Source organism: Pan troglodytes, chromosome 20, assembly GCF_028858775.2.
Source record: "Pan troglodytes isolate AG18354 chromosome 20, NHGRI_mPanTro3-v2.0_pri, whole genome shotgun sequence".
NCBI classification, from domain to species: Eukaryota; Metazoa; Chordata; class Mammalia; order Primates; family Hominidae; genus Pan; species Pan troglodytes.
Window position 1 is genome coordinate 48,364,193 of NC_072418.2, and position 27,448 is coordinate 48,391,640.

The 27,448-nt window shown below is 52.2% G+C and overlaps 2 protein-coding genes across 24 annotated transcripts in view; one reads left to right on the plus strand and one right to left on the minus strand.

Moving 5' to 3' along the window:
* The first annotated feature begins 17 nt into the window (after positions 1–17).
* Positions 18–3,219, plus strand: POLR1G (RNA polymerase I subunit G). 2 transcript variants are annotated; one of them, XM_001164895.7, is made up of 3 exons: positions 18–151; positions 526–667; positions 1,562–3,219. In XM_001164895.7, the coding sequence occupies exons 1-3, from the start codon at positions 130–132 to the stop codon at positions 2,928–2,930; spliced, it is 1,533 nt and encodes a 510-aa protein (XP_001164895.4). In that variant the 5' UTR covers positions 18–129; the 3' UTR covers positions 2,931–3,219. The 2 variants fall into 2 exon arrangements, with proteins under 2 accessions (XP_001164895.4, XP_009434110.3); XM_009435835.5 differs by having other exon boundaries at positions 50–157.
* The window catches only part of ERCC1 (ERCC excision repair 1, endonuclease non-catalytic subunit), a 69,371-nt gene continuing 44,965 nt past the window's right edge, over positions 3,043–27,448 (minus strand). For 5 of the 22 annotated variants that reach the window (XM_063800167.1, XM_063800164.1, XM_063800168.1 and 2 more), the window contains 9 exons: positions 16,632–16,743; positions 14,537–14,752; positions 13,690–13,793; positions 12,505–12,604; positions 10,238–10,314; positions 8,276–8,375; positions 7,377–7,448; positions 7,090–7,158; positions 3,043–3,154 (listed from right to left, as the gene is read on the minus strand). In XM_063800167.1, the coding sequence (XP_063656237.1) occupies positions 3,104–3,154; positions 7,090–7,158; positions 7,377–7,448; positions 8,276–8,375; positions 10,238–10,314; positions 12,505–12,604; positions 13,690–13,793; positions 14,537–14,752; positions 16,632–16,736 (894 nt within the window). In that variant the 5' untranslated portion in view covers positions 16,737–16,743 and the 3' untranslated portion in view covers positions 3,043–3,103. Of the gene's footprint in view, positions 3,155–6,945; positions 7,159–7,376; positions 7,449–7,765; positions 8,376–10,237; positions 10,315–12,504; positions 12,605–13,689; positions 13,794–14,536; positions 14,753–16,631; positions 16,957–16,976; positions 17,040–17,143; positions 17,938–21,558; positions 21,766–27,448 lie in introns of those variants that run through there. The other 17 variants (XM_063800157.1, XM_024351046.3, XM_063800161.1 and 14 more) reach the window with 16 other exon arrangements.

Here is a 27,448-nt window from a genome sequence, read left to right on the forward strand (position 1 = left end):
ATGCCTACCCCCGCGCTCCCGCACCAGTTGGGCGCTCCCGGATGATGCCCTACCCCTTTGGATCCACGTGGTCTGCAACCTGGTGCGAGCAGCCCGGGCTACAGGGTTGCCTGTGGTGTGGGTCTCAGGATGGAGGAGCCCCAGGCCGGCGGTGAGGGTGCGGGTTGACGGGGTGCGGAGGGTGCGTTGGTGGAAGGAGAAAGGGGCGCCCGAGAGGGTTTGGGCGGAAAAGGAGGCGTACCTGGAAGCAGGACTTGCGAAGAGCGTGCATTCCCAGTGGGCGAACGGGAATTCGAACGGAGAGAGGGTTATCTTGTGGGGGGCTACCCGTGGAGAGCAAGGCGCCCCCAGGGGTTGGATCGGTGAAATTGAGGTCGCCCCTGGGGAACAGGTGGGCAGAAAGGAGAAACCAGGTTGAGGGGACTGGAGTGCTCACGAGGTTAAGACCAATGGACCGATAGGCGCGCCCTGCAAGATTGGACCGGCAAGGAGGTGTCAGTCACCCCATTTCCCCTTCTGCTGCAGATGCTGCTCGGTTCTCTTGTCCCCCCAACTTTACCGCGAAGCCCCCAGCCTCAGAGTCCCCTCGTTTCTCCTTGGAGGCGCTGACGGGTCCAGATACGGAGCTGTGGCTTATTCAGGCCCCTGCAGACTTTGCCCCAGAATGGTGAGTGGTCTTGTTGACGGAAAAGAGGGTCCCGGTCCAGACCCCAAGAGCGGGTTCTTGAATTTGTCACAGGAAAGAATTAGAGGTGAGTCACAGAGCACAGTGAAAGAAACAAGTTTATTGGAAACTACTCCTTTACAGAGTAGAGTGTCCTCAGAAAGCAGGGGGAGAAACCCACAGCCCTTTGTTAGTATTTCTACTTATAAGAAACTATAAGGAACTATAGTTAAACTTGGAGTGTGCAGATAAGCTCACTAAAGGTAGGGGCTATTGGTGTTATCCACGACCATTAATCCTGCAACCTAAGCTTGCTCATTTATGTTATATTTAAGTAATTGGGGGCTGCATTCTTAGGACATTTGGACATTCTGCAGGCTTGGTGGAACATGTCCTGTATGGCCATAAATATTCTGTAATTATAATTGGTAGTCAGCCTGGGATGTGGTTATTTTCAGGCCATAAGCATGAACCTTGTAAGTGCCTAGCTACTCACTTTAAGATGGAGTCACTCTAGTCATGTTTTATTAAAAACCAGAGGCCAGCCAGGCGCAGTGGCTTGTGCCTGTAATCCCATCACTTTGGGAGGCCGAGGCGGGCAGATCACTTGAGGTCAGGAGTTCAAGACCAGCCTGGCCAACATGGTGAAATTGTCTCTACTAAAAATACAAAAATTGGCTGGGCGTGGTGGCAGGTGCCTGTAATCCCAGCTACTTGAGAGGCTGAGGCAGGAGAATCGCTTGAACCCAGGAGGTGGACATTGCAGTGAGCCGAGATCATGCCACTGCACTCCAGCCTAGGCAACAGAGCAAGACTCTCTCAAAAAAAAAAAAAAAAAAAAACACCTTCCCTCTCCTGTTCCACTTAAGCCTCTGCCCTCCCTGTTTCTCTCTGTAGCTTCAATGGGCGGCATGTGCCTCTCTCTGGCTCCCAGATCGTCAAGGGCAAGTTGGCAGGCAAGCGGCACCGCTATCGAGTCCTCAGCAGCTGTCCCCAGGCTGGAGAAGCGACCCTGCTGGCCCCCTCAACGGAGGCAGGAGGTGGACTCACCTGTGCCTCAGCCCCCCAGGGCACCCTAAGGATCCTTGAGGGTCCCCAGCAATCCCTGTCAGGGAGCCCTCTGCAGCCCATCCCAGCAAGTCCCCCACCACAGATCCCTCCTGGCCTGAGGCCTCGGTTCTGTGCCTTTGGGGGCAACCCACCAGTCACAGGGCCTAGGTCAGCCTTGGCCCCCAACCTGCTCACCTCAGGGAAGAAGAAAAAAGAGATGCAGGTGACAGAGGCCCCAGTCACTCAGGAGGCAGTGAATGGGCACGGGGCCCTGGAGGTGGACATGGCTTTGGGGTCCCCAGAAATGGATGTGCGGAAGAAGAAGAAGAAAAAAAATCAGCAGCTGAAAGAACCAGAGGCGGCAGGGCCTGTGGGGACAGAGCCCACAGTGGAGACACTGGAGCCTCTGGGAGTGCTGTTCCCGTCCACCACCAAGAAGAGGAAGAAGCCCAAAGGGACAGAAACCTTCGAGCCAGAAGACAAGACAGTGAAGCAGGAACAGATTAACACTGAGCCTCTAGAAGACACAGTCCTGTCCCCGACCAAAAAGAGAAAGAGGCAAAAGGGGACGGAAGGGATGGAGCCAGAGGAGGGGGTGACAGTTGAGTCTCAGCCACAGGTGAAGGTGGAGCCACTGGAGGAAGCCATCCCTCTGCCCCCTACGAAGAAGAGGAAAAAAGAAAAGGGACAGATGGCAATGATGGAGCCAGGGACGGAGGCGATGGAGCCAGTGGAGCCGGAGATGAAGCCTCTGGAGTCCCCAGGGGGGACCATGGCGCCTCAACAGCCAGAAGGAGCGGAGCCTCAGGCCCAGGCAGCTCTGGCAGCTCCCAAAAAGAAGACGAAGAAAGAAAAACAACAAAATGCCACAGTGGAGCCAGAGACAGAGGTGGTGGGGCCTGAGCTGCCGGATGACCTTGAGCCTCAGGCAGCTCCCACATCCACCAAGAAGAAGAAGAAGAAGAAAGAGAGAGGTCACACAGTGACTGAGCTGATTCAGCCACTAGAGCCTGAACTGCCAGGGGAGGGACAGCCTGAAGCCAGGGCAACTCCGGGATCCACCAAGAAGAGGAAGAAGCAGAGTCAGGAAAGCCGGATGCCAGAGACAGTGCCCCAAGAGGAGATGCCAGGGCCGCCACTGAATTCAGAGTCTGGGGAGGAGGCTCCCACAGGCCGGGACAAGAAGCGGAAGAAGCAGCAGCAGCAGCCTGTGTAGTCTGCCCCCGGGAAACTGAGGAACTAAAGAAAGCTGAAGGTGCCCACCTGGGCCACCAGAAGGTGACACCCCCAGAATCCCTCCCCAGAGACTGCACCAGCGCAGCCAGCAGGAGCCTGGCCTGGGAGGACGCTTTATTATTACACTGGGGGTTTCCTTGGCAGCTGGGGTCATCAGGGTACTTTCAAGAAGGGCTCGTGCAGGACATCAAACAGCCTCCGGGCCTGGATGGGAGGGAGAAAAAAATGAGGAACCAGTCATTAAAGGAGCTGTTTCCTGGGTAAATCTAGAGTGGGGTTTTGGTTCTTTATTTTCCCCTATACCCTCAAGCATTTATCCATTGAGTTACAAACAATCCAGTTACAATCTTTTTAAGTTATTATTATTATTATTTTTTTTTTTTTTGAGATGGAGTCTTGCTCTGTCGCCCAGGTTGGTGTGCAGTGGCACAATCTCGGTTTACTGCAAGCTCCGCCTCCCGGGTTCACGCCATTCTCCTGCCTCAGCCTCCTGAGTAGCTGGGACTACAGGCCCCTGCCCAGCTAATTTTTTGTATTTTTTTTTAGTAGAGATGGGGTTTCACCACGTTAGCCAGGATGGTCTCGATCTCCTGACCTCCTGATCCGCCTGCCTCAGCCTCCCAGTGCTGGGATTATAGGTGTGAGCCACTGCGCCTGGCTAAGTTATTATTATTTTTTTGAGACAGTCTCCTGGTGTCACCCAGGCTGGAGTGCAGTGGTGTGATCTTGGCTCACTGCAACCTCCGCCTCCTGGGTTCCAACGATTCTCCTGCCTCAGCCTCCCGAGTAGCTGGGCCTAAAGGTGCCCACCACCATACCCGGCTAATTTTTGTATTTTTAGTAGAGACAGGGGTTTCACCATATTGGCCAGGCTGGTCTCGAACTCCTGACCTCGTGATCCACCTGCCTTGACCTCCCAAAGTGCTAGGATAACAGGTGTGAGCCACCGCACCCGGCCAAGTTATTTTAAAATGTACCATTATTATTGACTATAGTCACCTGGTTGTGTTATCAAATAGTATGTCTTATTCATTCTTTCTCTTTTTGTGTGTGTGTGTGTGTGTGTGTGTGTGTGGTACCCATTAACCTTCCCCATCTCCCTGCCAGCCCCTAACTACCCTCCCCAGCCTCCAGGAACTATCCATCCACTCTATCTCCATGAGTTCAATTGTTTTGATTTTTAGATACACAAATAAGTAAGAACATGCGATGTTTGTCTTTCTGTGCCTGGCTTATTTCACTTAACATAATAATCCCCAGTTCATTATGTTGTAATTGACAGGATCTCATGTTTTGGTTTTTTTTTTGTTTTTTTTTTTGGAAAAGGGTCTCGCTCTGTCGCCCAGGCTGGAGTGCAGTGGCACAATCTCGGCTCACTGCAACCTCCACCTCCCGGATTCAAGCGATTCTCCTGCCTCAGCCTCCCAAGTAGTTGTGATTACAGGCACGCGCCACCACACCCAGCTCATTTTTTCATTTTTAGTAGAGACAAGGTTTCACCATGTTGGCCAGGCTGGTCTTGAACTTCTGGCCTCAAGTGATCTGCCCGCCTCGGCCTCCCAAAGTGCTGGGATTAGAGGTGTGAGCCACCGCGCCCAGCCAGGATCTCATTCTTTTTTATGGCTGAAGAGTATCCATTGTGTATAAGTACCACATTTTCTTTGCCTGGTCATCTGCTGATGGACACAGGTTGGTTCTAAATCTTGGCAATGTGAACTGTGCTGCAACAAACAGGAGTGCAGATACCTGTTCCATACACTGATTTCCTTTCTTTGGGGATATACCCAGCAGTGGGATTGCTGGATCATGTGGAACCTCAACTTTCAGTTTTTAGAGGAGCCTCCAAACTGTTTTCCATAGTGGTTGTACTGATTTACATTCCCACCAAAAGTATACGAGGGTTCCCGTTTCTTCACATCCTCACCACCATTTGTTATTGCCTGTCCTTTGGATAAAAGCCATTTTAATGCCAGGCACCATGGCTCACACCTGTAATCCCGGCACTTTGGGAGGTCGAGGTGGGTGGATCACCAGAGGTCAGGAGTTCGAGACCAGCCTGACCAACCTGGGGAAACCCCATCTCTACTAAAAATACAAAAACTAGCTGGGCATGGTAGCGAGTGCCTGTAATCCCATCTACTCAGGAGGCTGAGGCAGGAGAATCGCTTGGATCCAGGAGACGGAGGTTGCAGTGAGCTGAGATCATGCCATTGCACTCCAGCCTGGGCAACAGAGCGAGACTCCATCTCAAAAAATAATAATAATAATAAGCCATTTTAATGGAGCTGAGATGGTATCTCATTATAGTTTATTTTTGGTTTTTGGTTTTCTTTTTTGAGATGGAGTCTCACTCTGTCACCCAGGCTGGAGTGCACTGGTATGATCTCGGCTCACTGCAAGCTCTGCCTCCCAGGTTCATGCCATTCTCCTGCCTCAGCCTCCTGAGTAGCTGGGACTACAGGTGCCCACCACCACACCCAGCTAATTTTTTTTTGTATTTTTAGTAGAGACGGGGTTTCACCATGTTAGCCATGATGGTCTCAATCTCCTGACCTCACGATCCACCCGCCTCGGCCTCCCAAAGTGTTGGGATTACAGGCGTGAGCCACCATGCCCGGCCTATTTTTGTTTTTTTTTGAGATGGAGTTTTGCTTTTGTTGCCCAGGCTGGAGGGCAGTGGTGTGATTTCAGCTCACTGCAACCTCCGTCTCCCGGGTTCAAGAGATTCTCCTGCCTCAGCCACTCAAGTAGCTGGGATTACAAGCATGCGCCACCACACCCAACTAATTTTTATATTTTTAGTAGAGATGGGGTTTCGCCATGTTGGCCAGGCTGATCTTGAACTCCTGGCCTCAAGTGATCCGCCCGCCTCGGCCTCCCAAAGTGCTGGGATTACAGGCATGAGCCACTGCACCCAGCCTCACTGTAGTTTTGATTTGCATTTTTCTGATGATCAGTGATGCTGAGCACCTTTTCATATGCCTGCTTGCCATTTGTATGTCTTTTGAGAAATGTTAATTCAAATATTTTGCCCACTTTTTGATTGGATTATTATATTTTATCCTATAGAGTTGTTAGAACTCTTATCTCCTGATTATTGATTCCTTGTCAGATGGTTAGTTTGCAGATATTTTCTCCCATCCTGTGTGTTGTCTCTTCACTTTGTGGAATGTTTGCTGTGCAGAAGCCTTTTATTCTTTTTTTTTTTTTTTAATTTTTGAGATAGAGTTTCACTCTTATTGTCCAGGCTGGAGTGCAATGGCGCTATCTTGGCTCACTGCAACCTCCACCTCCCGGGTTCAAACGATTGTCCTGCCTCAGCCTTCCGAGTAGCTGGGATTACAGGCATGTGCCACCATACCTGGCTACTTTTTTGTATTTTTAGTAAAGATGGAGTGTCTCCATGTTGGCCAGGCTGGTCCCAAACTCCTGACCTCAGGTGATCCAGCCGCCTCAGCCTCCCAAAGTGCTGGGATTACAGGCCCAAGCCACCGCACCTGGCTTAGAAGCTTTTTAATTTGATGTGATCCCATTTGTCCATTTTGCTTTAGTTTCCTATGCTTATAGGGCATTACTCAAGAAATCTCTGCCCAGTTCAATGTCCTGGAGAGCTTCTCAATGTTTTCTTGTAGACGTTTCATGCATTGAGGTCTTAGATTTAAGTCTGTAATCCATTTTAATTTGATTTTTGTATATGGCGAGAGATAGCTATCTAGTTTCATTCTTCCTCATTGGATTGCTTCTGCTTTGAGACAGGATCGCTCTGTCACCCAGGCTGGAGCGTAGTAACACGCTTATAGCTCACTGCAGCCTCAACCTCCTGGGCTCAAGCGATCCTCCCACCTCAGTCTCCCCAGTAGCTGAGACTACAGGCACGTAGCAAGCTCACACCACCATGCCCAGCTAGTTTTTTTTATTTTTAGTAAAAGTGAGGTGTCCACTTGCCCAGGCTGGTCTCCAACTTCTGGCCTCAAGCAGTCCTCCCGCCTTGGCCTCCCAAAATGTTGGGATTACAGGCGGAAGCCACTGTGTCTGGTCTTTGGTTCTTTTTTCACCTTAAAACTTTGGGGTCTCAGGTTGTGTTTATTTGGGGCTCTCTCCTTCCCCCAGCTCCTTGGGTTCTTTCCCAGAGCTCTTACCTTCTGAGGGCCCAGGCCTGGGCATAAGGCCAGATCTTCTCTTGATGCGGCGATGAGCTGTTCCAGAGACTGAAAGGTGAAAGTGAGGGGTCAGGGCAGTTGAGCACAAAAGCCTCCCCTGTCCCAGCTGAGGAGGGGCCTCAGATATTCCCCAGGGGAGATGAGGGCCTGTGGGAAGGCAGGACGGGCCAAGGGGTGGGCAGGGAGATGGAAGGAAATGGGTGACAGGCCTTCTAAAAAAGGCAAGGGGACAGAAATGCCTATGGGGCAGGGGAGCCATTCCTTACTCCAAATGTGGTCAGGAGGGTCTGACTGTCCGTTTTGTTGACTGACTTCACGGTGGTCAGACATTCAGTCACCTGGAAAGGGTGGAGGCAGGAGTGTGTCGGAAGAAGAAAGGCCAGCAAGACTGAGCCTAGGAGGGCGGGGCTGGGTCACAGCTGTGTCCCCAGACTGCCTGGCGTGCAGGAAGCACTCAATAAACACTTTTTTTCCCAACTGATTAAAAAGTCATCTCAGGCTGGGCGTGGTGGCTCATGCCTAATAATCCCAGCACTTTCGAGGCCGAGGCAGGAGGATCACCTGAGGCCAGGAGTTCAAGACCAGCCTGGCCAACACACTGAAACCCCATCTTTACTAAAAAATACAAAAATTAGACAGGCATGGTTGTGGGCACCTGTAGTCCCAGCTACTCAGGAGGCTCAGGCAGGAGAATCACTTGAACCTGGGAGGCAGAGGTTGCAGTGAGCCGAGATCATGTCATTGCACTCCAGCCTGGGCAAGAGAGTGAGACTCCATCTCAAAAAAAAAAAAAAAGGAATTAGGCAGGTAATTGGGCAGAGGGAACAGAAGGGGCAAGTGCTTGGAGAAGCGAGCTAGGCCTGGGAGAAGTGAAGTGTGAAGTGGGGGCCACGGGGCTTCTGAGCCTGACGGGCCCTTGTTGAGCCTGGTGAGAAGTCTGGGCTTTCTCTTGGGGTACTGGGGAGCCATGGGAGGGTTTTGAGCTAGGGAGGGTAGCAGCAGATTTGTGCTCAGGAAAACCCCTCTAGCTGCAGTTTCGGTGGGATGGGCCAGGAAAGACGAGGCCCAGGGATGAATGGACAGTGCCTTAAGATTGGAACTGAAGCTCAACCACCCAGGAGCTGCGGGGAGGCCCAGGCAGGGATGGGAGGTGAGGTGGCCTCACCCGGGAGACGAAGTCCTGCTCTAGCTTCTCCATCAGGAGGTCCGCTGGTTTCTGCTCATAGGCCTTGTAGGTCTCCAGGTACCGCCCAGCTTCCTCGGGGCTGGGATAACAGGATACAGGGCAGCCGGGAGGTGAGGTATCAGATTATAGATTTGCTTCATTATGGTCAGTCATAAGAATTGCCAATACTAGGCCGGGCGCGGTGGCTCACGCCTGTAATCCCAGCACTTTGGGATGATGAGGCAGGCAGATCATCTGAGGTCAGGAGTTCGAGACCAGCCTGGCCAACATGGTGAAACCTCGTTTCTACTAAAAATACAAAAAAGTAGCTGGGCTTGGTGGCGTGTGCCTGTAGTCCCAGCTACTCAGGAGGCTGAGGCAGGAGAATCGCCTGAACCCGGGAGGCGGAGGTTGCAGTGAGCCAAGATCACGCCATTGCACTCCCGCTTGGGCAACAAGAGTGAAACTCCATTTCAGAAAAAAAAAAAAAAAAAAAGGCCGGGCGCGGTGGCTCACGCCTATAATCCCAGCACTTTGGGAGGCCGAGGTGAGCAGATCACCAGGTCAGGAGATCGAGACCATCCCGACTAACATGGTGAAACCCCATCTCTACTAAAAATACAAAAAATTAGCCGGGCGTGGTAGCGGGCGCCTGTAGTCCCAGCTTTTCAGGAGGCTGAGGCATGAGAATGGCGTGAACCCGGGAGGTGGAGTTTGCAATGAGCCGAGATCGCGCCACTGCACTCCAGCCTGGGCGACAGAGCCAGACTCTGTCTCAAAAAAAAAAAAAAAAAAAAAATTGTGGTTGCTAAAAATCAAAATTCCAGCCCATCCCCCCGCCAAATACAACCTGGTAGTAACCACTGCTGGGCGCATCTTGATATCTTTTCTGGCTACAGGCCAGCTCTTGGGAGCCCAACCCCACTTCTGCCTGGGTAACCCTGGGCCAGTGGTTTGCTCTCTGGGCCTGTTTCCTCACTGTAAAGTGGGGTGGTCAGGCATAGTGGCTCATGCTTGTAATCCCAGCACTTTGGGAGGCTGAGGCAGGAGGATCACTTGAGCCCAGGAGTTCAAGACCAGCCGGGACAACATAGCAAGGTGTTGTCTCCACAAAAAATTAAAAATTAGCCAGGTGTGGTGGCGCGTGCCTTTAGTCTCAGCTGCTCGGGAGGCTGAGGCAGGAGGACTGCCTGAGTCTGTCAAGTTGAGGCTTCAGTAACCTGTGATAGCACCACTGCACTCCAGCCTCAGCAAAAGAGCAAGACCCTGTCTCAAAAAAATAATAATAAAGTGGGGAGGATGGTATGACTTTGAAGATCAGAGAATACTCTGGAATGCTCTGTAAGTGCCAAAAGCCACGCCTGGCACTGCTGAAGAAATGTTAGCTATTTTGGAAGGGAAGTCAGCACACAAAGTGTTTGTACTGGGTTTGACAGGAGGAAAACCAGAAACACTGCTTATTTTCCCGCTGCAGCAAGAAGCCAACCTCATGAAATGTTCAGCTTCCAACCGGGCACAGTGGCTCACGCCTGTAATCCCAGCACTTTGGGAGGGTAAGGCGGGAGGATCACCTGAGGTCAGGATTTCAAGACCAGCCTGGCCAACATGGCAAAACCCCGTCCCTACTAAAAATACAAAAAAATTAGCTGGGCATGGTGGTGCACACCTGTAATCCCAGCTACTTGGGAGGCTGAGGCAGAATTGCTTGAACCCCCAAGGCAGAGCCGAGATCGTGCCACTGCACTTCAGCCTAGGGGACAGAGTGAGGCTCTGTATCAAAAAAAAAAAAAAAAAAAAATTAAGACCTTGTTTTACAGATGAGGAAACTGAAGGCCAGAGAGAGGCAGTGCCTGCACCAGGCCCACACAGGAAGGAGAAGGGAAGGGCTGGGCAGGGTGGGATGGGGGAGCAGGGACCAATCCCAGGTAGAGCCTGAATGAGGCAGGGAAGCCCTCATCTCACCTCCAGGCGAGGATCAATGTGCAGTCGGCCAGGATACACATCTTAGCCAGCTCCTTGAGGGCCTGCTGGGGATCTTTCTGGAGGAGAAAATCAGAATTAGAAACCTAGAAGCCAGGAATTACAAAAATTAGCCAGGCGTGGAGGCAGGTGCCTGTAATCCCAGCTACTAGGGAAGCTGAGGCGGGAGAACTGCTTGAACCCGGGAGGCAGACGTTGCAGTGAGCCAAGATCGCGCCACTGCACTCCAACCTGGGCGACAGGGTGAGACTCTGTCTCAAAAAAAAAGAAGAACAAAAAAAGAATTAAAGCCTGAAAACACAGTAGCTCAGGATGCCAAGAGCCTCTCACCCAATTGTCACTCTCTAAGCTCCTACTGGGTGCCTGGCCCGTGCTAAGCAGTGCTAGGACCCAGCAGTGGCTGAGACAGCCCTGACTCTGCCCTCCCAGGGCTCACAGTCTGATGAGCAGGACAGACCTGTCCCCAGACACTGATGATCTGGAGTGGCCAGGGCTGCGATGTGGGAGCCAGAGGAGGGACTGAGCCTGCCCGGGGGATCAGGGAGGGCTTCTTGGAGGAGGGGACATTAGAGCTGAGACCCAAAGGAGGATGAGGAGGAGGAAAGGATGAAAAGGAGACCAGAAAAGGGAATTCCAGACATAAAGAACAGCATGGGCAAAGGATGGGAGGGGAAAGAGGGCTTGAGGAATTATAATTCGCTCCCTACGGGAGAGAGGATGTGAAATTCCATGAGGAGCATGGAATCTTAGAGACGGGCCTGGAGAACTGGGTAGAGGTTGGAGGTCACACAGGGCCCCATAGGTCATGGAAGGGAGCAGAACTTTCTCCTAGGGTGCTTAGGAGCCATGTGAGTTTTATGATCTTTTTAATTTTTTTCAGACGGAGTCTCGCTCTGTTGCCCAGGCTGGAGTGCAGTGACATGATCTTGGCTCATTGCAACCTCCACCTCCCGGGTTCAAGCAATTCTCCTGCCTCAGCCTCCTGAGTAGCTGGGACTATAGGTGCACACCACCATATTTTTTGTATTTTGTAGAGATGGGGGTCTTCACTATGTTGCCCAGACTAGTCTCTAACTCTTGGCCTCAAGTGATCCTCCTGCCTCAGCCTCTCAAAGAGCTAGGATTACAGGCATGAGCCACTGCACCCAACCCAATGGAAGAGGAATGCTTGAGGCCAGGAGTTCAAGACCAGACTGGGTAACATAGCAAGACCCTGTCTCTAAAAATTAAAAAAAAAAAATCACCTGGTGGGGGTGGCTCACGCCTATAATCCCAACACTTTAGGATCACCTGAGATCAGAAGTTCAAGACCAGCCTGACCAACATGGTGAAACCCCATCTCTACTAAAAATACAAAAAATTAGCCGGTCATGGTGGTACGCACCTGTAATCTCAGCTATTCAGGAGGCTGAGTCAGGAGAATCACCTGAATCCAGGAGGTGGAGGTTGCAGTGAGCCAAGATTGCACCACTACACTCCAGTCTGGGCGAAAGAGCGAGACTCTGTCTCAAAACAATCAATCAATCAATCAATCAATAAAAATTAGCCAGGCATGGTGTCATCCCAGTTGCTCGAGAGGCTGAGGCAGGAGAATCGTTTGAACCCAGGAGGCAGAGGTTGCAGTGGGCCAAGATCTGGCCATTGCGCTCCAGCCTGGGCGACAGAGGAGACTCCGTCTTAAAAAAATAAAAGAGAGAGATATGGCCAGGCACGGTGGCTCATGCCTGTAATCCCAGCCTTTGGGAGGCTGAGGTGGGTGGATCACCTGAGGTCAGGAGTTCAAGACCAGCCTGGCCAACATGGTGAAAACCAGTCTCTACTAAAAATACAAAAATCAGCCGGGCGTGGTGGTGCCTGCCTGTAATCCCAGCTACTCAGAAGGCTGAGGCAGGAGAATCGCTTGAACCCCAGAGGTGAAGGCTGCAGTGAGCCAAGATCAAGTCATTGCACTCCAGCCTGGGCAACAAGAGCGAAACTCCGTCTCAAACAAACAAACAAAAAACAAAAAGAAGAGATATTTAGGTGGCAGGATCTGGGACTAATTGAAGGGGATGTGGGGAAAGAGGAAATAGACAATTTTGCCCTCCCCTCTCCTTGCCAACATAGTGTCTTGGTGACCCATGTCATCTCACATGTGAAAAACGTTCCTCGCTGAGGTTTTAGCTGCATTTCCTCTTGGAAGGGATTCAACAGCCCACTGCACAACCTCAAAGCCCAGTGAGGCTGGCTAGGGAGCGACCCCTGCTTACCACATCCACCTGGACGAGCAGGACCCGCAAGGCGAAGTTCTTCCCCAGGCTCTGCAGCCGCCCGTGGATGTAGTCTGGGTGCAGGTTGTGGTAGCGGAGGCTGGTGGGGGCAGGGAGCGGGAGTTGAGAGGTCTCAGTCTCTTCGAGACCCCCAAAGCCCTTTTCCCTCTCACTGGAATACTAAGGGCTCAGAGTACGGCATGGGGGACAGAGGGTCCTGAGGCCCACAGAGGGTAAGTCACTTGCCCCAGGTCACTCTTCCAAGAAGATGCTCCACAGGGATTGGCAGCCAGGGCCACATGGCTGTGCTTACCTAGAAGACCAGACCCCTGGCTTCTTCACGAAGAGGGGAAGAGACTTGGGCTTCAAGGGGAGAACAGGTGCCAGGGGCCCTAGAGAGTGTGGGCACGGGGACACTGCATGGCTCGCGGTGGGAAGCAGGGCCCACTGCCAGCCTATCTGCTCTGGCCTTGGAGGGCTACGGTGAGGGCTTCATGACCCAGGGAACTAGGACTGGCTCTGCCCAGCAGTCTGCAGCTGTCACAGCCTGCAGGGAGCACAGGAACTCAGAGGTTTCACTTCCTCTGTCTGGCCCTGTCTGCAGAGGGGCCCCTAGGTTGGAGGGGAAAGTTGTTTAACTAGGGTAGAGATGGGAGAAATCCTGCCTCTCATCAACTCGTCAAGGATGTCTGGGACATGAGTGACCCAGTCCCTCCTCCGTCAGATCCAGGAGTCTGGGCCCAGCCCCTCCTCCCTTAGACCCAGGAATCTGGCCCCAGCCCCTCCTCCCTGAGACCCCAGGAGTCCAGGCCCCCAGCCCCTCCTCCCTTAGACCCAGGAGTCCAGGCCCCCAGCCCCTCCTGCCTCAGACCCAGGAGTCTAGGCCCCAGCCCCTCCTCCCTCAGATCCCCAGGAGTCCAGCCCTCAGCCCCTCCTCCCCCGGACCCAGGAGTCCGGCCCCCAGCCCCTCCTTCCTGAACCCAGGAGTTCGGGCTCCAGCTCTTGTTGCACTGGGCACCTCCAGGCCAAGACCCCCTGCCTCCAACACAGGGTCCCACCAAGGCCCAGAACCTGCAGGACCATGCCCAGAGGCTTCTCATAGAACAGTCCAGAACACTGGGACATGACCCTCCCAGGCCAGTGGGGTGCCCTTCCTGAAGTCTGGGGTGGCGCCGCAGAGCTCACCTGAGGAACAGGGCACAGGTGCTCTGGCCCAGCACATAGTCAGGAATTACGTCGCCAAATTCCCAGGGCACATTGCGCACGAACTTCAGTACGGGATTGCCCCTCTGGGGAGGGACGAAGGGCAGAAGCCATCAATAGGGATGACCCTTGATAACCACAGGGCCCTCCTCCACCTCTTCTTGCACCTCCTCCCTCCTCCCACCTCTTCCCACACCTCCTGCCTCCTCGCACCTCTTCCCACACCTCCTCCCTCCTCCCACCTGTGCCCAGGTCTTCTCCAGCTTCTCTCTCCTCCTAACCCTGGACAGTCCCTGATCCTCTGATCCAGGCTCCTCCCCTCCACGCCCACTGGCACCAGGCCTTTCCTAAAGGGTCCCCGGGTCTGTCTCCAGCTCAGCCCTCTCCCTCCAGCCCCAGTCTGCGTGTCCTGTGGTCCTGAACACTTCCTGCCCTCACGCCCAGCAAATTTTTGTGTTTTTAGTAGAGATGGGGTGTCACCATATTGGCCAGACTGGTCTCGAACTCCTGACTTCAGGTGATCCACCTGCCTCAGCCTCTCCAAAGTGCTGGGATTACAGGCGTGAGCCACCACACCCAGCCTCATTCAGTACATTTTGAATAAATTAACAAACCTGGGGTGAGGAAACAGAGCTACACCAATACAGCCACAGCCCCAGCAAGTAGAGCTGGGGCACTCTCAACCCACACACTGCTGTCGAATGAATGAATGAATGAATGAATGAGAACCAAGTGGCTGGAACTCAGACCTCCTTCCGCTGGAGTCATCCCTAGAACAGCGTTTCCCACTGAAAACCTCAAGGCCCCACTTCTCCGTCTCCCTCCTCACCTGCCGAGGGCTCACAATGATGCTGTTGGATTTTGCCCCGGGTTTCAGGGCCTGGTTGGGGGTCTCTCCTGCCAGGGGCTCTGACCCTGTGGGGCACGTGGCCCCAGCCCCTTCCAGAGGCTGTGAGATGGCATATTCGGCGTAGGTCTGAGGGGCCGCCTGGGCCGAGGTGTCCACAGTGGGAAGGCTCTGTGTAGATCGGAATAAGGGCTTGGCCTGTGGGGAGAAAGGGAGTTTGCAGGGGACTGGTTGGGGTGAGTGGAGGACATCTGAGGCCCTATGAGTTCCTCTCCCCTTTCTTTTTCTTTTTTTGAGACAGTCTTGCTCTGTCACCCAGACTGGAGTGCAGTGGCACGATCTTGGCTCATTGCAACCTCCACCTCCCGGGTTCAAGCAATTCTGCCTCAGCTTCCCAAGTAGCTGGGATTACAGGTGCCCACCACCACGCCCAGCTAATTTTTTTTTTTTTTTTTTTTGAGATGGAGTCTTGCTCTGTCACCCAGGCTGGAGTGCAGTGGCGTGATCTCGGCTCACTGCAACCTCCGCCCCCCAGGTTCAAGCGATTCTCCTGTCTCAGCCTCCCAAATAGCTGGGACTACAGGCGTGTACCACCACGCTGGCTAATTTTTGCATTTTTAGTAGAGACAGGGTTTCAACATGTTGTCCAGGCTGATCTCGAACTCCTGACCTCAGGTGATCCACCCGCCTCGGCCTCCCAAAGTCCTGGGATTACAGGTGTGAGCCACAGCACTTGACCCCTCTCCCCTCTTTAGGGCTGCCCATCCTCCTTCCTCCTAATGTCCCTTCCAGAAGGCTGAGAGCTCAAAATCTGAATTCAGCCACTTCTCCCCCACTCCTCAGCCTCCACTCTGGTCCCAGCCACCAGCGTTTCACCCTTGGACCACTGAAGTCACTTCCTCACCAGCTCCTTGCCCACACCCTCGCCCCCTGGAAGTCTGTCCCCTAACTAAGTCCTCATGTCCCTCCTCTGCTCAGAGCTGGTGGGTGGCTCCTGCCTCAGAGTGAAAGCCAAAGCTGTCACCATCACCCACAAGGCTCTAGATCTGTCCCTGCTCCTTGCCTCAGAAACTACACCTTCTACCACTTCTCCCTTGCTTTCTCTACTCCAGCCCCACCGGACTTCGTGCTGCCCTTGAACACGGCAGGCTCTCTCTGACCTCAGGGCTTTGGCACTGGCTGTTCCCTCTACCCCAGATGTCGCCACGGCTCACTCCCTCACCTCTTTCACGTCTCTACCAAGATGTCACCTCCTCAGAGAGGCCCTCCCTTGACCTTCCTATCTAAAGTAGGAAGGGGCCAGGCATGGTGGCTCATGCCTGTACATCCCAGCACTTTGGGAGGCCGAGGTGGGCGGATCACTTGAGGTTCGAGACCAGCCTGACCAACATGGTGAAACCCGTCTCTACTAAAAATACAAAAATTAGCCAGGCGCGCTCCTGTAATCCCAGTTACTCGGGAGGCTGAGGCAGGAGAATCGCTTGAACCCAGGAGGCAGAGGTTGCAGTGAGCCGAGATGGTGCCAGTGCACTCCAGCCTGGGCAACAGAGCGAGACTCTGTCTCAAAAAAATAAATAAATAAATAAATAAATAGAGTAGGAAGGTCCTCTCCCCCATCACGCCCTACATCCTTAGCCCACTTTCCTTTTCTTCATAGCCAATGCTCATCACCCGTCGATTGTTTTCCCTTGGGAAGGAGATTTCAATATTGCCAGGTCCTTCCATTTACCAAAATATGTCTAAAGTGTAGATTTTTTTAAGATTGCAAAACCTGGCGATTCTTAAACACGAGCAATAAATTCATGTCTTGAAAAATCCGGGTGCTGGCCTCGTAAAACACATCAGGGGCTACCTGCTGAATGCCAGTGTCTGGCCTCTGCCTTAGCCCTCTCTTAGAACCACCCATCCATTTCACAGATGGGGAAACTGGGACCTGGGGAGGACCAAGGATTGTTTCCCCAAGTCGTCCGTGGCCCCCAAATCCACTAACCCACACCCTGGTCCCACAGGCCCCATCCTATCCTCTTCTTCCTAACACCCCCCAGCCTCCCAGGGGCCCCGCATCTCCTTGTCCTACCACTCCAGGAGGGACCTCATCCTCGTCGAGGGGTATCACAAATTTCTTCCTTGCTGGCGGCCCTGAGGGCTGGGGCACCCCCTCTTTGTCCTTCCCAGGGTCCATCTGGAGCCTGAAAGGGAAGGTGCCAGGAGCGAGTGAGCCACTGGCGTCTACGTTCTCATCCCGCAGCAGGAACCCCCCACTCACAGCCGTCCCCCACAAAACTCCGAGAGCTCCATAGCGTCAGGTCCCCAACACCCAGCGCTAGAGGCTCTGTAACGCCACGCCCCTTTGACCTCCACCTTCGGCTCGCCCCGCCCCTTACAGGTCCACAAGTCCCATCGCTCCGCCCCTCGCCCCCACCGGATTCTATTGGCTTCGTCCCCACCGTCCCCCGCCTTCCGTTCGTCCGGCCCCCGGGGCTAGCATCTGGACGCCCTCCCCACGCCTGGCCTTGTCCATCTCTCAGACTCGGCAATGATTGGCTTCCGCGGCTGCCAATCTCCACCCGCAGTCTCCGCCTCCCGCACCTGTGGTCCGGGCCTCACGGTTTCAGCGCCGCGAGGCCTCACCTGCTGGTCTTGGAGCCTCAAGGGAAAGACTGCAGAGGGATCGAGGCGGCCCACCGCCAGCACGGCCAGCGTGGCCCAGGGCTCGCAGCACTTCCGGCCTCTCTGGCCCCGCTCCCCAGGAGAGTAGAGCATAGAGCAGGGCGATCTCTGTACAACTCTCTATGGTCCTGGAGGACCGCGGAGGTCGTGGGAGGAGAGAGATGTGGCCTGAGGATCTGGCTCCCAAACTGTTAAGTTTCAAAGCCCTTACTGAGCGCTTCTGTGTGCCCAGAATCCTGGCAGGGCTCAGTGGAGAACAGATCGCAGGAGATCCAACTTGGTCCCTCCTCTCAGTAAGGAGAGACTTAAGTTTGAATCCAACTCAGACATTGACTTGGCTTCAGTTTCCTCATTCATTCATTTATTCCACACGTATTCCCCCCACGCGCTTCCTCTCTTCCCGGTCCTGTGCGAGTCCGTGCTGGTGACACAGCAGTGACCAACGACAGCCCCGTGTTGTCCTCCCGGAGCTTACGGTTCAGTAAGGGACACAGACACGTTCCCAGTGATGACCCAGAATGGGCAGGTCTGGGATGGGAGATCCCGGGAGAGCCGTGGGATGGGGGTCAGGGGGAGCGCCTGACTCAGCCCCGGAGTCCGGAAGGGCTTCCTGGAGGAAGGGACATCTGAGCAGGGGCCTGGCTGATGAGTTAGTATTAGTCACTTCCTGAAAGGATAGTATCACACTGTTCTAACTTGCAGCTCTCTGATTACTAAGGAAATGGAATGTTTTTTGTGAATGTATTGGTCTTGTAAATTTTGTCTTCTGTGAATTGCTTGCTCATATTCCTTGTCCATTTTTAAAATGGGTTGTATGGCTTTTTTATTACTATTAATTTCTAGGGGTACTTTATGGATTCTGATTCTAATCCTTAGTTACCTATATTGCAAACATTTCCTCCTAGTTTCTACTTTGGGCTTTAACTTTAGTTATTTTTGGCACAGAAGTTATTTGTGTTTATGCGCAACTGTTTATCAATCTGTTCCGTTCTGACTTTTGCTTTTGGTGTGTTAAGAGCCCTGCCATAACCCAGGGTCATAATGATAAATTCTTTTTTTTCTTTTTTTTTTTTTTTTCGAGACGGAGTTTCGCTCTTATTACCCAGGCTGGAGTGCAATGGCGCGATCTCAGTTCACTGCACCTCCACCTCCCGGGTTCAAGCGATTCTCCTGCCTCCTTAGTAGCTGGGATTACAGGCATGTGCCACCATGCCCGACTAATTTTTTTGTTGTTGTTGTATTTTTAGTAGAGACGGGGTTTCACCATGTTGGCCAGGCTGCTCTCAAACTCCTGACCTCAGCTGATCCACCTGCCTCAGCCTCCCAAAGTGCTGGGATTACAGTGCACGGCTATAATGATATATTCTATCATTTCTTTTATCTACGTAAAAGATAAAAGCCCCGTGTTGTCCTCCCAGAGCTTACGGTTCAGTGAGGGACACAGACACGGTCCCAAACAGTGATGACCTAGAATGAGCAGGTCATCTGGCTTTAATCTATGCAAGATTTATTTATTTATTTATTATTTTTTGAGATGGAGTTTTGCTCTTGTTGCCTAGGCTGGAGTGCAATGGAGCAATCTAGGCTCACTGCAACCTCCGCCACCCACATTCAAGCAGTTCTCCTGCCTCAGCCTCCCAAGTAGCTGGGATTACAGGCGCCCGCCCCGCTAACTTTTGTATTTTTAGTAGAGACGGAGTTTCACCATGTTGGCCCTGCTGGTCTCGAACTCTTGACCTCAAGTGATCTGCCCACCTCAGTCTCCCAAAGTGCTGGGATTACAAGCATGAGCCACGGTGCCTGGCCAAGATTTATTTTTGAAAGTGCACCGAGGTTGTTGTTTATGAGTGATGTAATCAATTGTCTCAAGTTGACCAAAGGTAGATCTTTTCTCCACTGTTCTGAAATTCTACCTTTATCACATACCAAATTCCCATACACACACGTCTATTTCTGACATTTCTGTTATGTTCATTGATCTTTTTATTTATTCTTGCCTGCATGTACATGACATCCCTCTGTTTCTTCACATCAGTCTTTCATCTATGGGTATCTATCTGTGTCTACATTTTCCCATTTTACTTAATTTTTTTTTTTTTTTTTTTCTGGGCATGGTGGCTAATGCATGTAATCCTAGCACTTTGGGAGGCCTAGGCGGGTGGATCACCTGAGGTCGGGAGTTCGAGACCAGCCTGACCAACATGGAGAAATCCCATCTCTATTAAAAATACAAAATTAGAGTCCCGGCGCGGTGGCTCACGCCTGTAATCCCAGCACTTTGGGAGGCCGAGACAGGCGGATCACGAGGTCAGGAGTTCAAGACCAGCCTGGCCAATATGGTGAAACCCCGTCTTTACTAAAAATACTAAAATTAGCTGGGCATGGTAGCACGCACCTGTAGTCCCAGCTACTCAGGAGGCTGAGGCAGAAGAATCGCTTGAACCCGGGAGGCGGAGGCTGCAGTGAGCCGAGATTGTGCCACTGGACTCCAGCCTGGGTGACAGAGCCAGACTCTGTCTCAAAAAAAAAAAAATTAGCCGGGCATGGTGGCACATGCCTGTAATCCCAGCTACTCAGGAGGCTGAGGCAGGAGAATCGCTTGAACCCTGGAGGCAAAGGTTGCGGTGAGCTGAGATAGCGCCATTGCACTCCAGCCTGGGCAACAAGAGTGAAACTCCATCTCAAGAAAAAAGAAAAAAATTTTCTGAGACAAGGTCTTGATCTATTGCCCAGATTTGTTGTCCTGAACCTTGCTCACCTCAAATGCCTTTTTCTTTTCACCCTAACAATTGAAATCCAGAATTCTAGGCTGGGCGCGGTGGCTCATGCCTATAATCCCAACAATTTAGGAGGCCAAGGTGGGCAGATTGCTTGGGCTCCAGAGTTCAAGACCAGCCTGGGCAACATGACAAAACCCCATCTCTACAAAAAAACACAAAAATTGGCTGGGCAAGGTAGCTCATGCCTATAATCCCAGCACTTTGGAAAGCTGAGGCAGGAGAATCACTTGAACCCGGAGGTGGAGGTTGTAGTGAGCCAAGATCACGCAATTGTACTCCAGCCTGGGCGACAAAAGCGAAACTCCATCTCAAAAAAAAAAAAAAGCTATGTGTGTTGGTGTGCACCTGTAGTCCCACATACTCAGGAGGCTGAGGAGGGAGAATTGCTTGAGCCCAGGAGGCAGAGGCTGCAGTGAGCTGCGATTGTGCCACTGCACTCCAGCCTGGGTGACAGAGTGAGACCAAAAACAAACAAACAAACAAACAAACAAACAAAAACAGAAAGAAAAGAAAGGAAAGAAAAAAGAAATCCAGAATCCTAGGTTCTTAGTATTGTTTCTTGCAATGTTAGAAGATACAGGGGCCAGGAGAGGTGGCTCACGCCTGGTAGGAAGGGAGGAGAATCAGTCTAATAGTCTCATCACTAGGTATAATTTTCCCCCAGGAGGCCGGGCACAGTGGCTTACGCCTGTAATCTCAGCACTTTGGGAGGCCGAGGCAGGTGGATCACGAGGTCAGGAGTTCAAGACCAGCCTGGCCAAGATGATGAAACCTTGTCTCTACTAAAAAATACAAAAAAAATTAGCAGGGCGTGGTGGCGGACGCCTGTAATCCCAGCTACTCGGGAGGCTGAGACAGAGAATTGCTTGAACCCAAAAGGCAGAGGTTGCAGTGAGCCGAGATTACGCCACTGCACTCTAGCCTGGGCGACAGAGCGAGACTCCGTCTCAAAAAACGAAAAAAAGAGAAAATGAAATATGCCTCTGTATCCAAGACCATACAGCGATTCTAGAAGTAGGTCATCCCAAGTAGAAGGGCTTGTGACTCAGTTATCCCCTTGGGGAATGGAATTGCCAGACTTAACCCTGCAACTCCTGCGTTTTCTGCCAGGGGGCGATGGTGCACCACAAGAGGATTGGAAGTGTTGGGGAGCCGGGGCCTCTCTGCTCCGCCAGAACCCAGCGGGGGCAGGACCCCCTAGAAGGCGGCCCATTCCGCGCTCCCGATTCATTTCCTTGAAGCAGAAGTGCGGTAAAGGGCCCGCCGCCTGCGATCAGTGGAATTCTGAATCGGTTAACATTAGTTAAGAGCGAGGGGAAAAAGTTGCCCTGGGTTCTACGTTATTTCCAAGTTGGCAAGTTGGATGTTGGATTTCTACCCTCAGTTTCTTTTCTTTTTTTCTTTTTCTTTCTTTCTTTCTTTTTTTTTTTTTTTTTTTTTTTTTTTTTGAGACGGAGTCTCTCTCTGTCACCCAGGCTAGAGTGCGGTGGTGCGATCACACCTCACTGCAGCCTCAACCTCCCGGGCTCAGATGATCCTCCCACATCAGCTTACCGAGTAGCTGGACCACAGGCGCGCGCCACCACGCCTGGCCAACTTTTGTATTTTTTTTGTAGAGGCGTGGCGGGGGGGGGGGGGGTCTCACTATAGCCCAGGCTGGTCTCGAACTCCTGGGCTCAAGCGATCCTCCCTTCTCGCCCTCCCAAAGTGTCGGGATTACTGTAGTGAGCCACTGCTCCCAGCCTAAGCTGTTTCAAAACTAAACTTTGGAATCCCGGATTCGAATCTCCCCGGCTCCCAGAGTTGCGCGTTCGAATCCCCCAGCCGTATCCAAGCTCCGATTCCGCCTCTTTCTTCCAAACGCCCCAAGTTCCAGAATTCAGCCGCAACTCCAGTTTGGGCCACTCCCCAGCTACGGCCCCTGCTCCCATCCCAAACCTTCCCCTCCTCTCAACTTCGAGCCCTTTGTTCGCCCCGGAACGGGTGGGGTGGGGACGGAGACTGTAAGGACGGGACCCTCACCGCCAATTCCGCCAAAGGGGACTTGAACGGGGTCGGAGAGCAGCCCGGCCGAAGGCTCTGGAAGCGGGCACCGCCGGGGGGCGCAGTGACCAGGCTGGCGTCCCCACCCGCCTCTAAACTTAGCCGCGGTGACGCGCGGCCCGGCGATCGCGGCGGGGCCGGGGACGCAGGGGGGCCCGAGTGGAGGGGGGCGGCTCGGCTCGGCGAGCCTCTATTTATAGCGCCCGGAGCCCGAAATAGCGCGGAGCGGAGCGGCCGGGATGACGCGGGAGCCGCCGGGGGCTGACTCACCCGGCCCCAAGCGGAGGCCCCCGGATGGGGGGCAGTGGAGGCGCCTAGCCCCTACTCCGCGTCCTCCCGGGCACCTTTTTTGGTGGGACATCCCAAGTCTCCGCTGGAGAGGCTGTGGATGGATGTACAGCAAAGGAAAGATCTGCAGCATGAGAGACTGAGGTTGGATCAGAAGTGGGACTTCCACACACACAAAAAACCCCAGAACTGGGCCGGGCGCGGTGGCTCCCGCCTGTAATCTCAGCACTTTGAGAAGCCGAGGAGGGCAGATCACCTGAGGTCAGGAGATTGAGACCAGCCTGGCCAGCATGATGAAACCTCATCTCTACTAAAAATACAAAATTAGCCAGGCGTGGTGGCGCATGCCTATAATCCCAGCTACTCGGGAGGCTGAGGCAGGAGAATCGCTTGAACCTGGGAGACAGAGGTTGTAGTGAGCCAAGATCGCGCCACTGCACTCCAGTCTGGGCAAAAACAGCGAAACTCCATCTCAAAAAAAGAAAGAAAGAAGAAAAGAAAAATAAAGACAGCATGGAGGACCTATTTATACAAAATGAGAAAGGCGGAAAGAGGGGAGGTGAACCAGATATACATACTTGTTTCTCACCAGCAAGAGAACTGGGATGTTCTGGAGGCAAAGGAATGGACTCAGGGACCCTGGGTAGTTGCCATTCCAGAGCACATGCCATTCTCCACTTGTCACGATTTCTTGCATACTGTTCCCATTCCCTAGAATGTTCTTCCTTGCCTTCTCAGCCTTGAGAACTCATGTACCTCCAGGACCTGGTGCCCAGGGCAATTCCTTTATTATTATTATTATTATTATTATTATTATTATTATTATTATTATTTGAGACAGAGTCTCGCTCTGTCACCCAGGCTGTAGTGCAGTGGCATGATCACGATTCACTGCAACTTCTGCCTCCCAGGTTCAAGTGATTCTCCTGCCTCAGCCTCCCGAGTAGCTGGGACTACAGGCGCATGCCACCACACCCAGCTAATTTTTTATTTTTAGTAGAGATGGGGTTTCACCATGTTGGCCAGGCTGGTTTCGAACTCCTGACCTCAGGTGATCCACCCGCCTCAGCCTCCCAAAGTGATGGGATTATAGGCATGAGCCACCGCGTCCAGCCGGAGCAATTCCTCAAATAAAAACTCCATGACCCACTGAACTGGGAGCCCCATAAGGGCAGGGTCAAGGCCATCTCAGTCATCGCCTTGTCCCCAGCACTGCCCAGCACAGGACAGGCCTTGGGATAAATTAACTGCATGAATAAAAGGTGCCGGTGATAAAATAAAATGACATTTCCCAAGTTATAATAGCAAATGTTGATTGCATGCTCTGTGACCGGCACGCATGATTCTGAGCCTTATCTCCTGTGGGCCTCGCTGCAGCCCTGGAGGGATGTACTTTTATTATTATTATCACCGCCATCCCTATGTTAGAGATGAAGACACCAGGCCCAAAGGGGCTAAAAGTACTGGATCTCACTGCTTGCACTCAGAGCTTTCTCTTAAACCTAGGTCACCTTGGCTCCAAAGGTGTTCAGTTTCCAGCATACATACATCTGGGTCCTGTGGAACCAAAAGCTAGGGAGTGAGTCTCAGCCTGCAGCCCAAAGAACCTTAGGGGGTTCCCCAGCACCCCTTTGGGGGTCTACAAGTACAAAATTATTATCATAAGCGGGGCGCGGTGGCTCATGCCTGTAATCCCAGCACTTTGGGAGGCTGAGGCATCAGGCGGATCACGTGTGGTCAGGAGTTTGAGACCAGCCTGGCAAACATGGCAAAACCCCATCTCTACTAAAAATACAAAAAATTAGCCGGGCATGGTGGTGGGTGCCTGTGATTCCAGCTACTTGGGAGGCTGAGGTGGGAGAATTGGGAGACGAAGTTTGCAGTGAGCTGAGATTGGGCCACTGCACTCCAGCCTGGGCAACAGAGCAAGACCTCATCTCAAAAAAAAATTATTATCATAATAATATTGACATAATATATGATACACCATAATAATAATACTTAGTTGGGGGGTGGGGTCTCAGCCTTCCCCAGGCTGGAGTGCAGTGGCGCGATCTTGGCTTACTGCAACCTCCACCTCCCGTGTTCAAGCGATTCTCCCGCCTCAGCCTCCCAAGTAGCTGAGACTACAGTCATGCACCACCATGCCCCGCTAATTTTTTTGTATTTTTAGTAGAAACGGGGTTTCACCATATCAGCCAGTGCAGTTTCCATGATACTGCAACAGACCAAACGCAGACACACACGTGAGGACCCAGCTGTCTTCTGTTAAGCCTGACTTGAAAGTGATTTGCAAAAATTAAAACGATGCCCTTCCTCTCACTAAGTTTTTGTTTCAGGCTGTGCATGGTGGTACATGCCTGTAATTCCAGGACTTTGGGAGGTCAAGGTGGGAGAATGGCTTAAGCCCAGGAGTTCAAGACCAGCCTGGAGGGCCGGGAGCAGTGGCTCATGCCTGTAATCCCAGCACTTTGGGAGACTGAGGCGGTGGATCACCTGAGGTCGGGAGTTCAAGACCAGCCTGACCAACACGGAGAAACCCATCTCTACTAAAAATACAAAAATTAGCCGGGCGTGGTGGCACACGCCTGTAATCCCAGCTACTTGGGAGGCTAAGGCAGGAGAATCACTTGAACCCAGGAGGTGGAGGCTGCAATGAGCCAAGATCGTGCTATTGCACTCCAGCCTGAGCAACAAGAGTGAAACTCCATCTCAAAACAAAAACAAACAAAAAAAAAAACAAAAAAAAAAACCAGCCTGGGCAACTTAGGAAGACCCCTATCTCTACAAAAAATGTTAAAATGAGCTGCGCTTGGTGGCGCATGCCTACGTTCTCAGCTGCTTGGGAGGTTGAGGTGGGAGGATCACTTGAGCCTAGCAGGTGGAGGCTGCAGTGAGTCTTAATTATACCCCTGCACCCCAGCCTGGACAACAGACTGCGACCCTGTCTCAAAAAAAATTTTTTTTATTTTGGAAAACATGGATATTTTCATGTAAAAGATATAACTTACATTAACATACATTTAATTTTTAATTTTTATTTTTTTTGAGATGGAATCTCACTCTGTCGCCCAGCCTGGAGTGCAATGGCACAATCTTGGCTCACTGCAACCTCCGCCTCCCAGGTTCAAGCAATTCTCCTGCCTCAGCCTCCCGAGTAGCTGGGACTACAGGCATGTGCCGCCACACCGGGCTAATTTTTCGTATTTTTAGTAGTGACGGGGTTTCACCATGTTAGCCAGGCTGCTCTCGATCTCCTGACCTCATGATCCACCCGCCTTGGCCTCCCAAAGTGCTGGGATTACAGGCATGAGCCACCGCGCCTGGCCAACACAAAATTAATTTATTATTATTATTATTATTAGTTATTTTTAGAGATGGGGGTCTTGTTGCACTGCCCAGGCTGGTCTCAAACTCAAGCGATACTTCCACCCCAGCCTCCCAAGTAGCTAGGATTACAGGTTTACACCACTTGCACCCAGCTACTTTTAAATGAATCAACAAATATTTCTAAAATTTCTCAGTTTTGATTTCCATTACAGTAAATATTGATAGAAATCATACACATCAACAAAAACTCTTTGGGGTCCTCAATACATTTTTTAAATTTTAGACAGGGTTTCACTCTGTTGCCCAGGCTGGAGTTCAATGGTGCAGTCATAACTCACTGCGCGCTTTGAACCGGGCTAAAGCAGTCCTCCCACCTCAGCCTCCCAAATAGCTAGGACTACAGGTGCACGCCACCACTCCTGGCTGCTTTTATTTATTTTTGTAGAGACGGGGTCTTGCTATGTTGCCCAGGCACAGGCCTTCAATAATTAGGAGTGTAAGGGGGCCAGGTGGAGTGGCTCACGCCTGTATTCCCAGCACTTTGGGAGGCCAAGGTGGGCGGATCACGTGAGGTTGGGAGTTCGAGACCAGCCTGACCAACATGACCTGACCAACATGGATAAACCCTGTCTCTACTAAAAATACAAAATTAGCCGGGCATGGTGGCACATGCCTCTAATCCCACCTACTCGGGAGGCTGAGGCAGGAGAATCGCTTGAACCTGGGAGGCGGAGTTTGCGGTGAGCCGAGATCGCGCCACTGCACTCCAGCCTGGGCAACAAGAATGAAACTCTGTCTCAAAATAAATAAATAAATAAATAAATGGATTAGGCCGGGTGCGGTGGCTCACACCTGTAATCCCAGCACTTTGGGAGAACAAGGCAGGCAGATCACTTGAGGTCAGGAGTTTGAGACCGGCCTGGGCAACGTGGTGAAACCCTGTCTCTACTAAAATTACAAAAATTAAGCCGGGCACAGTGCCTCATGCCTGTAATCCCAGCACTTTGGGAGACCAAGGCAGGTGGATCACCAGAGGTCAGGAGTTCAAGACCAGCCTGGGCAACATGGTGAAACCCCGTCTCTACTAAAAATACAAAAATGAGCCAGGCGTGGTGGCATGTGCCTGGAATCCCAGCTACTTGGGAGGCCAAGGCACGAGAATCGCTTGAACCCGGGAGGTGGAGGTTGCAGTGAGCCGAGATTGCGCCATTGTACTCCAGCCTGGGTAACAGAGTGAGAGTCTGTCTCAAAAACAAACAAATTAGCCAGGCATGGTGGTGCACGGATGTAATCCCAGCTACTTAGGACGCTGAGGCCAGAGAATTGCTTGAACCCGGGAGACAGAGGTTGCAGTGAGCCGAAATTGTACCACTGCACTCCAGCCTGGGTGACAGAGCAAGACTCTGTCTTAAAAAAAAAAAAAAAAAAAAAGAATCAATGAACTAACAATCATACAAACCTGATTAGTGTCATGAAGGACAAGAATGTGGAACATCATTTTAACTTTGAAGGAGAGGACGAGTGGATGGGAGGGTAGGGGAGGTTTCTCTGTCAAAGGAGCATTTAAGGAGAGACCTGGCTGGGCACAGTGGCTCACACCTGTAATCCCAGCACTTTGGGAGGCCAAGGTGGGTGGATCACCTGAGGTCAGGAGTTCGAGACCATCCTGGCTAACATGGTGAAACCCCGTCTCTACTAAAAATACACGCACACAAAAATTAGTCAGGCATGGTGGCATGCGCCTGTAGTCCCAGCTACTCGGGAGGAGGCTGAGGCAGGAGAA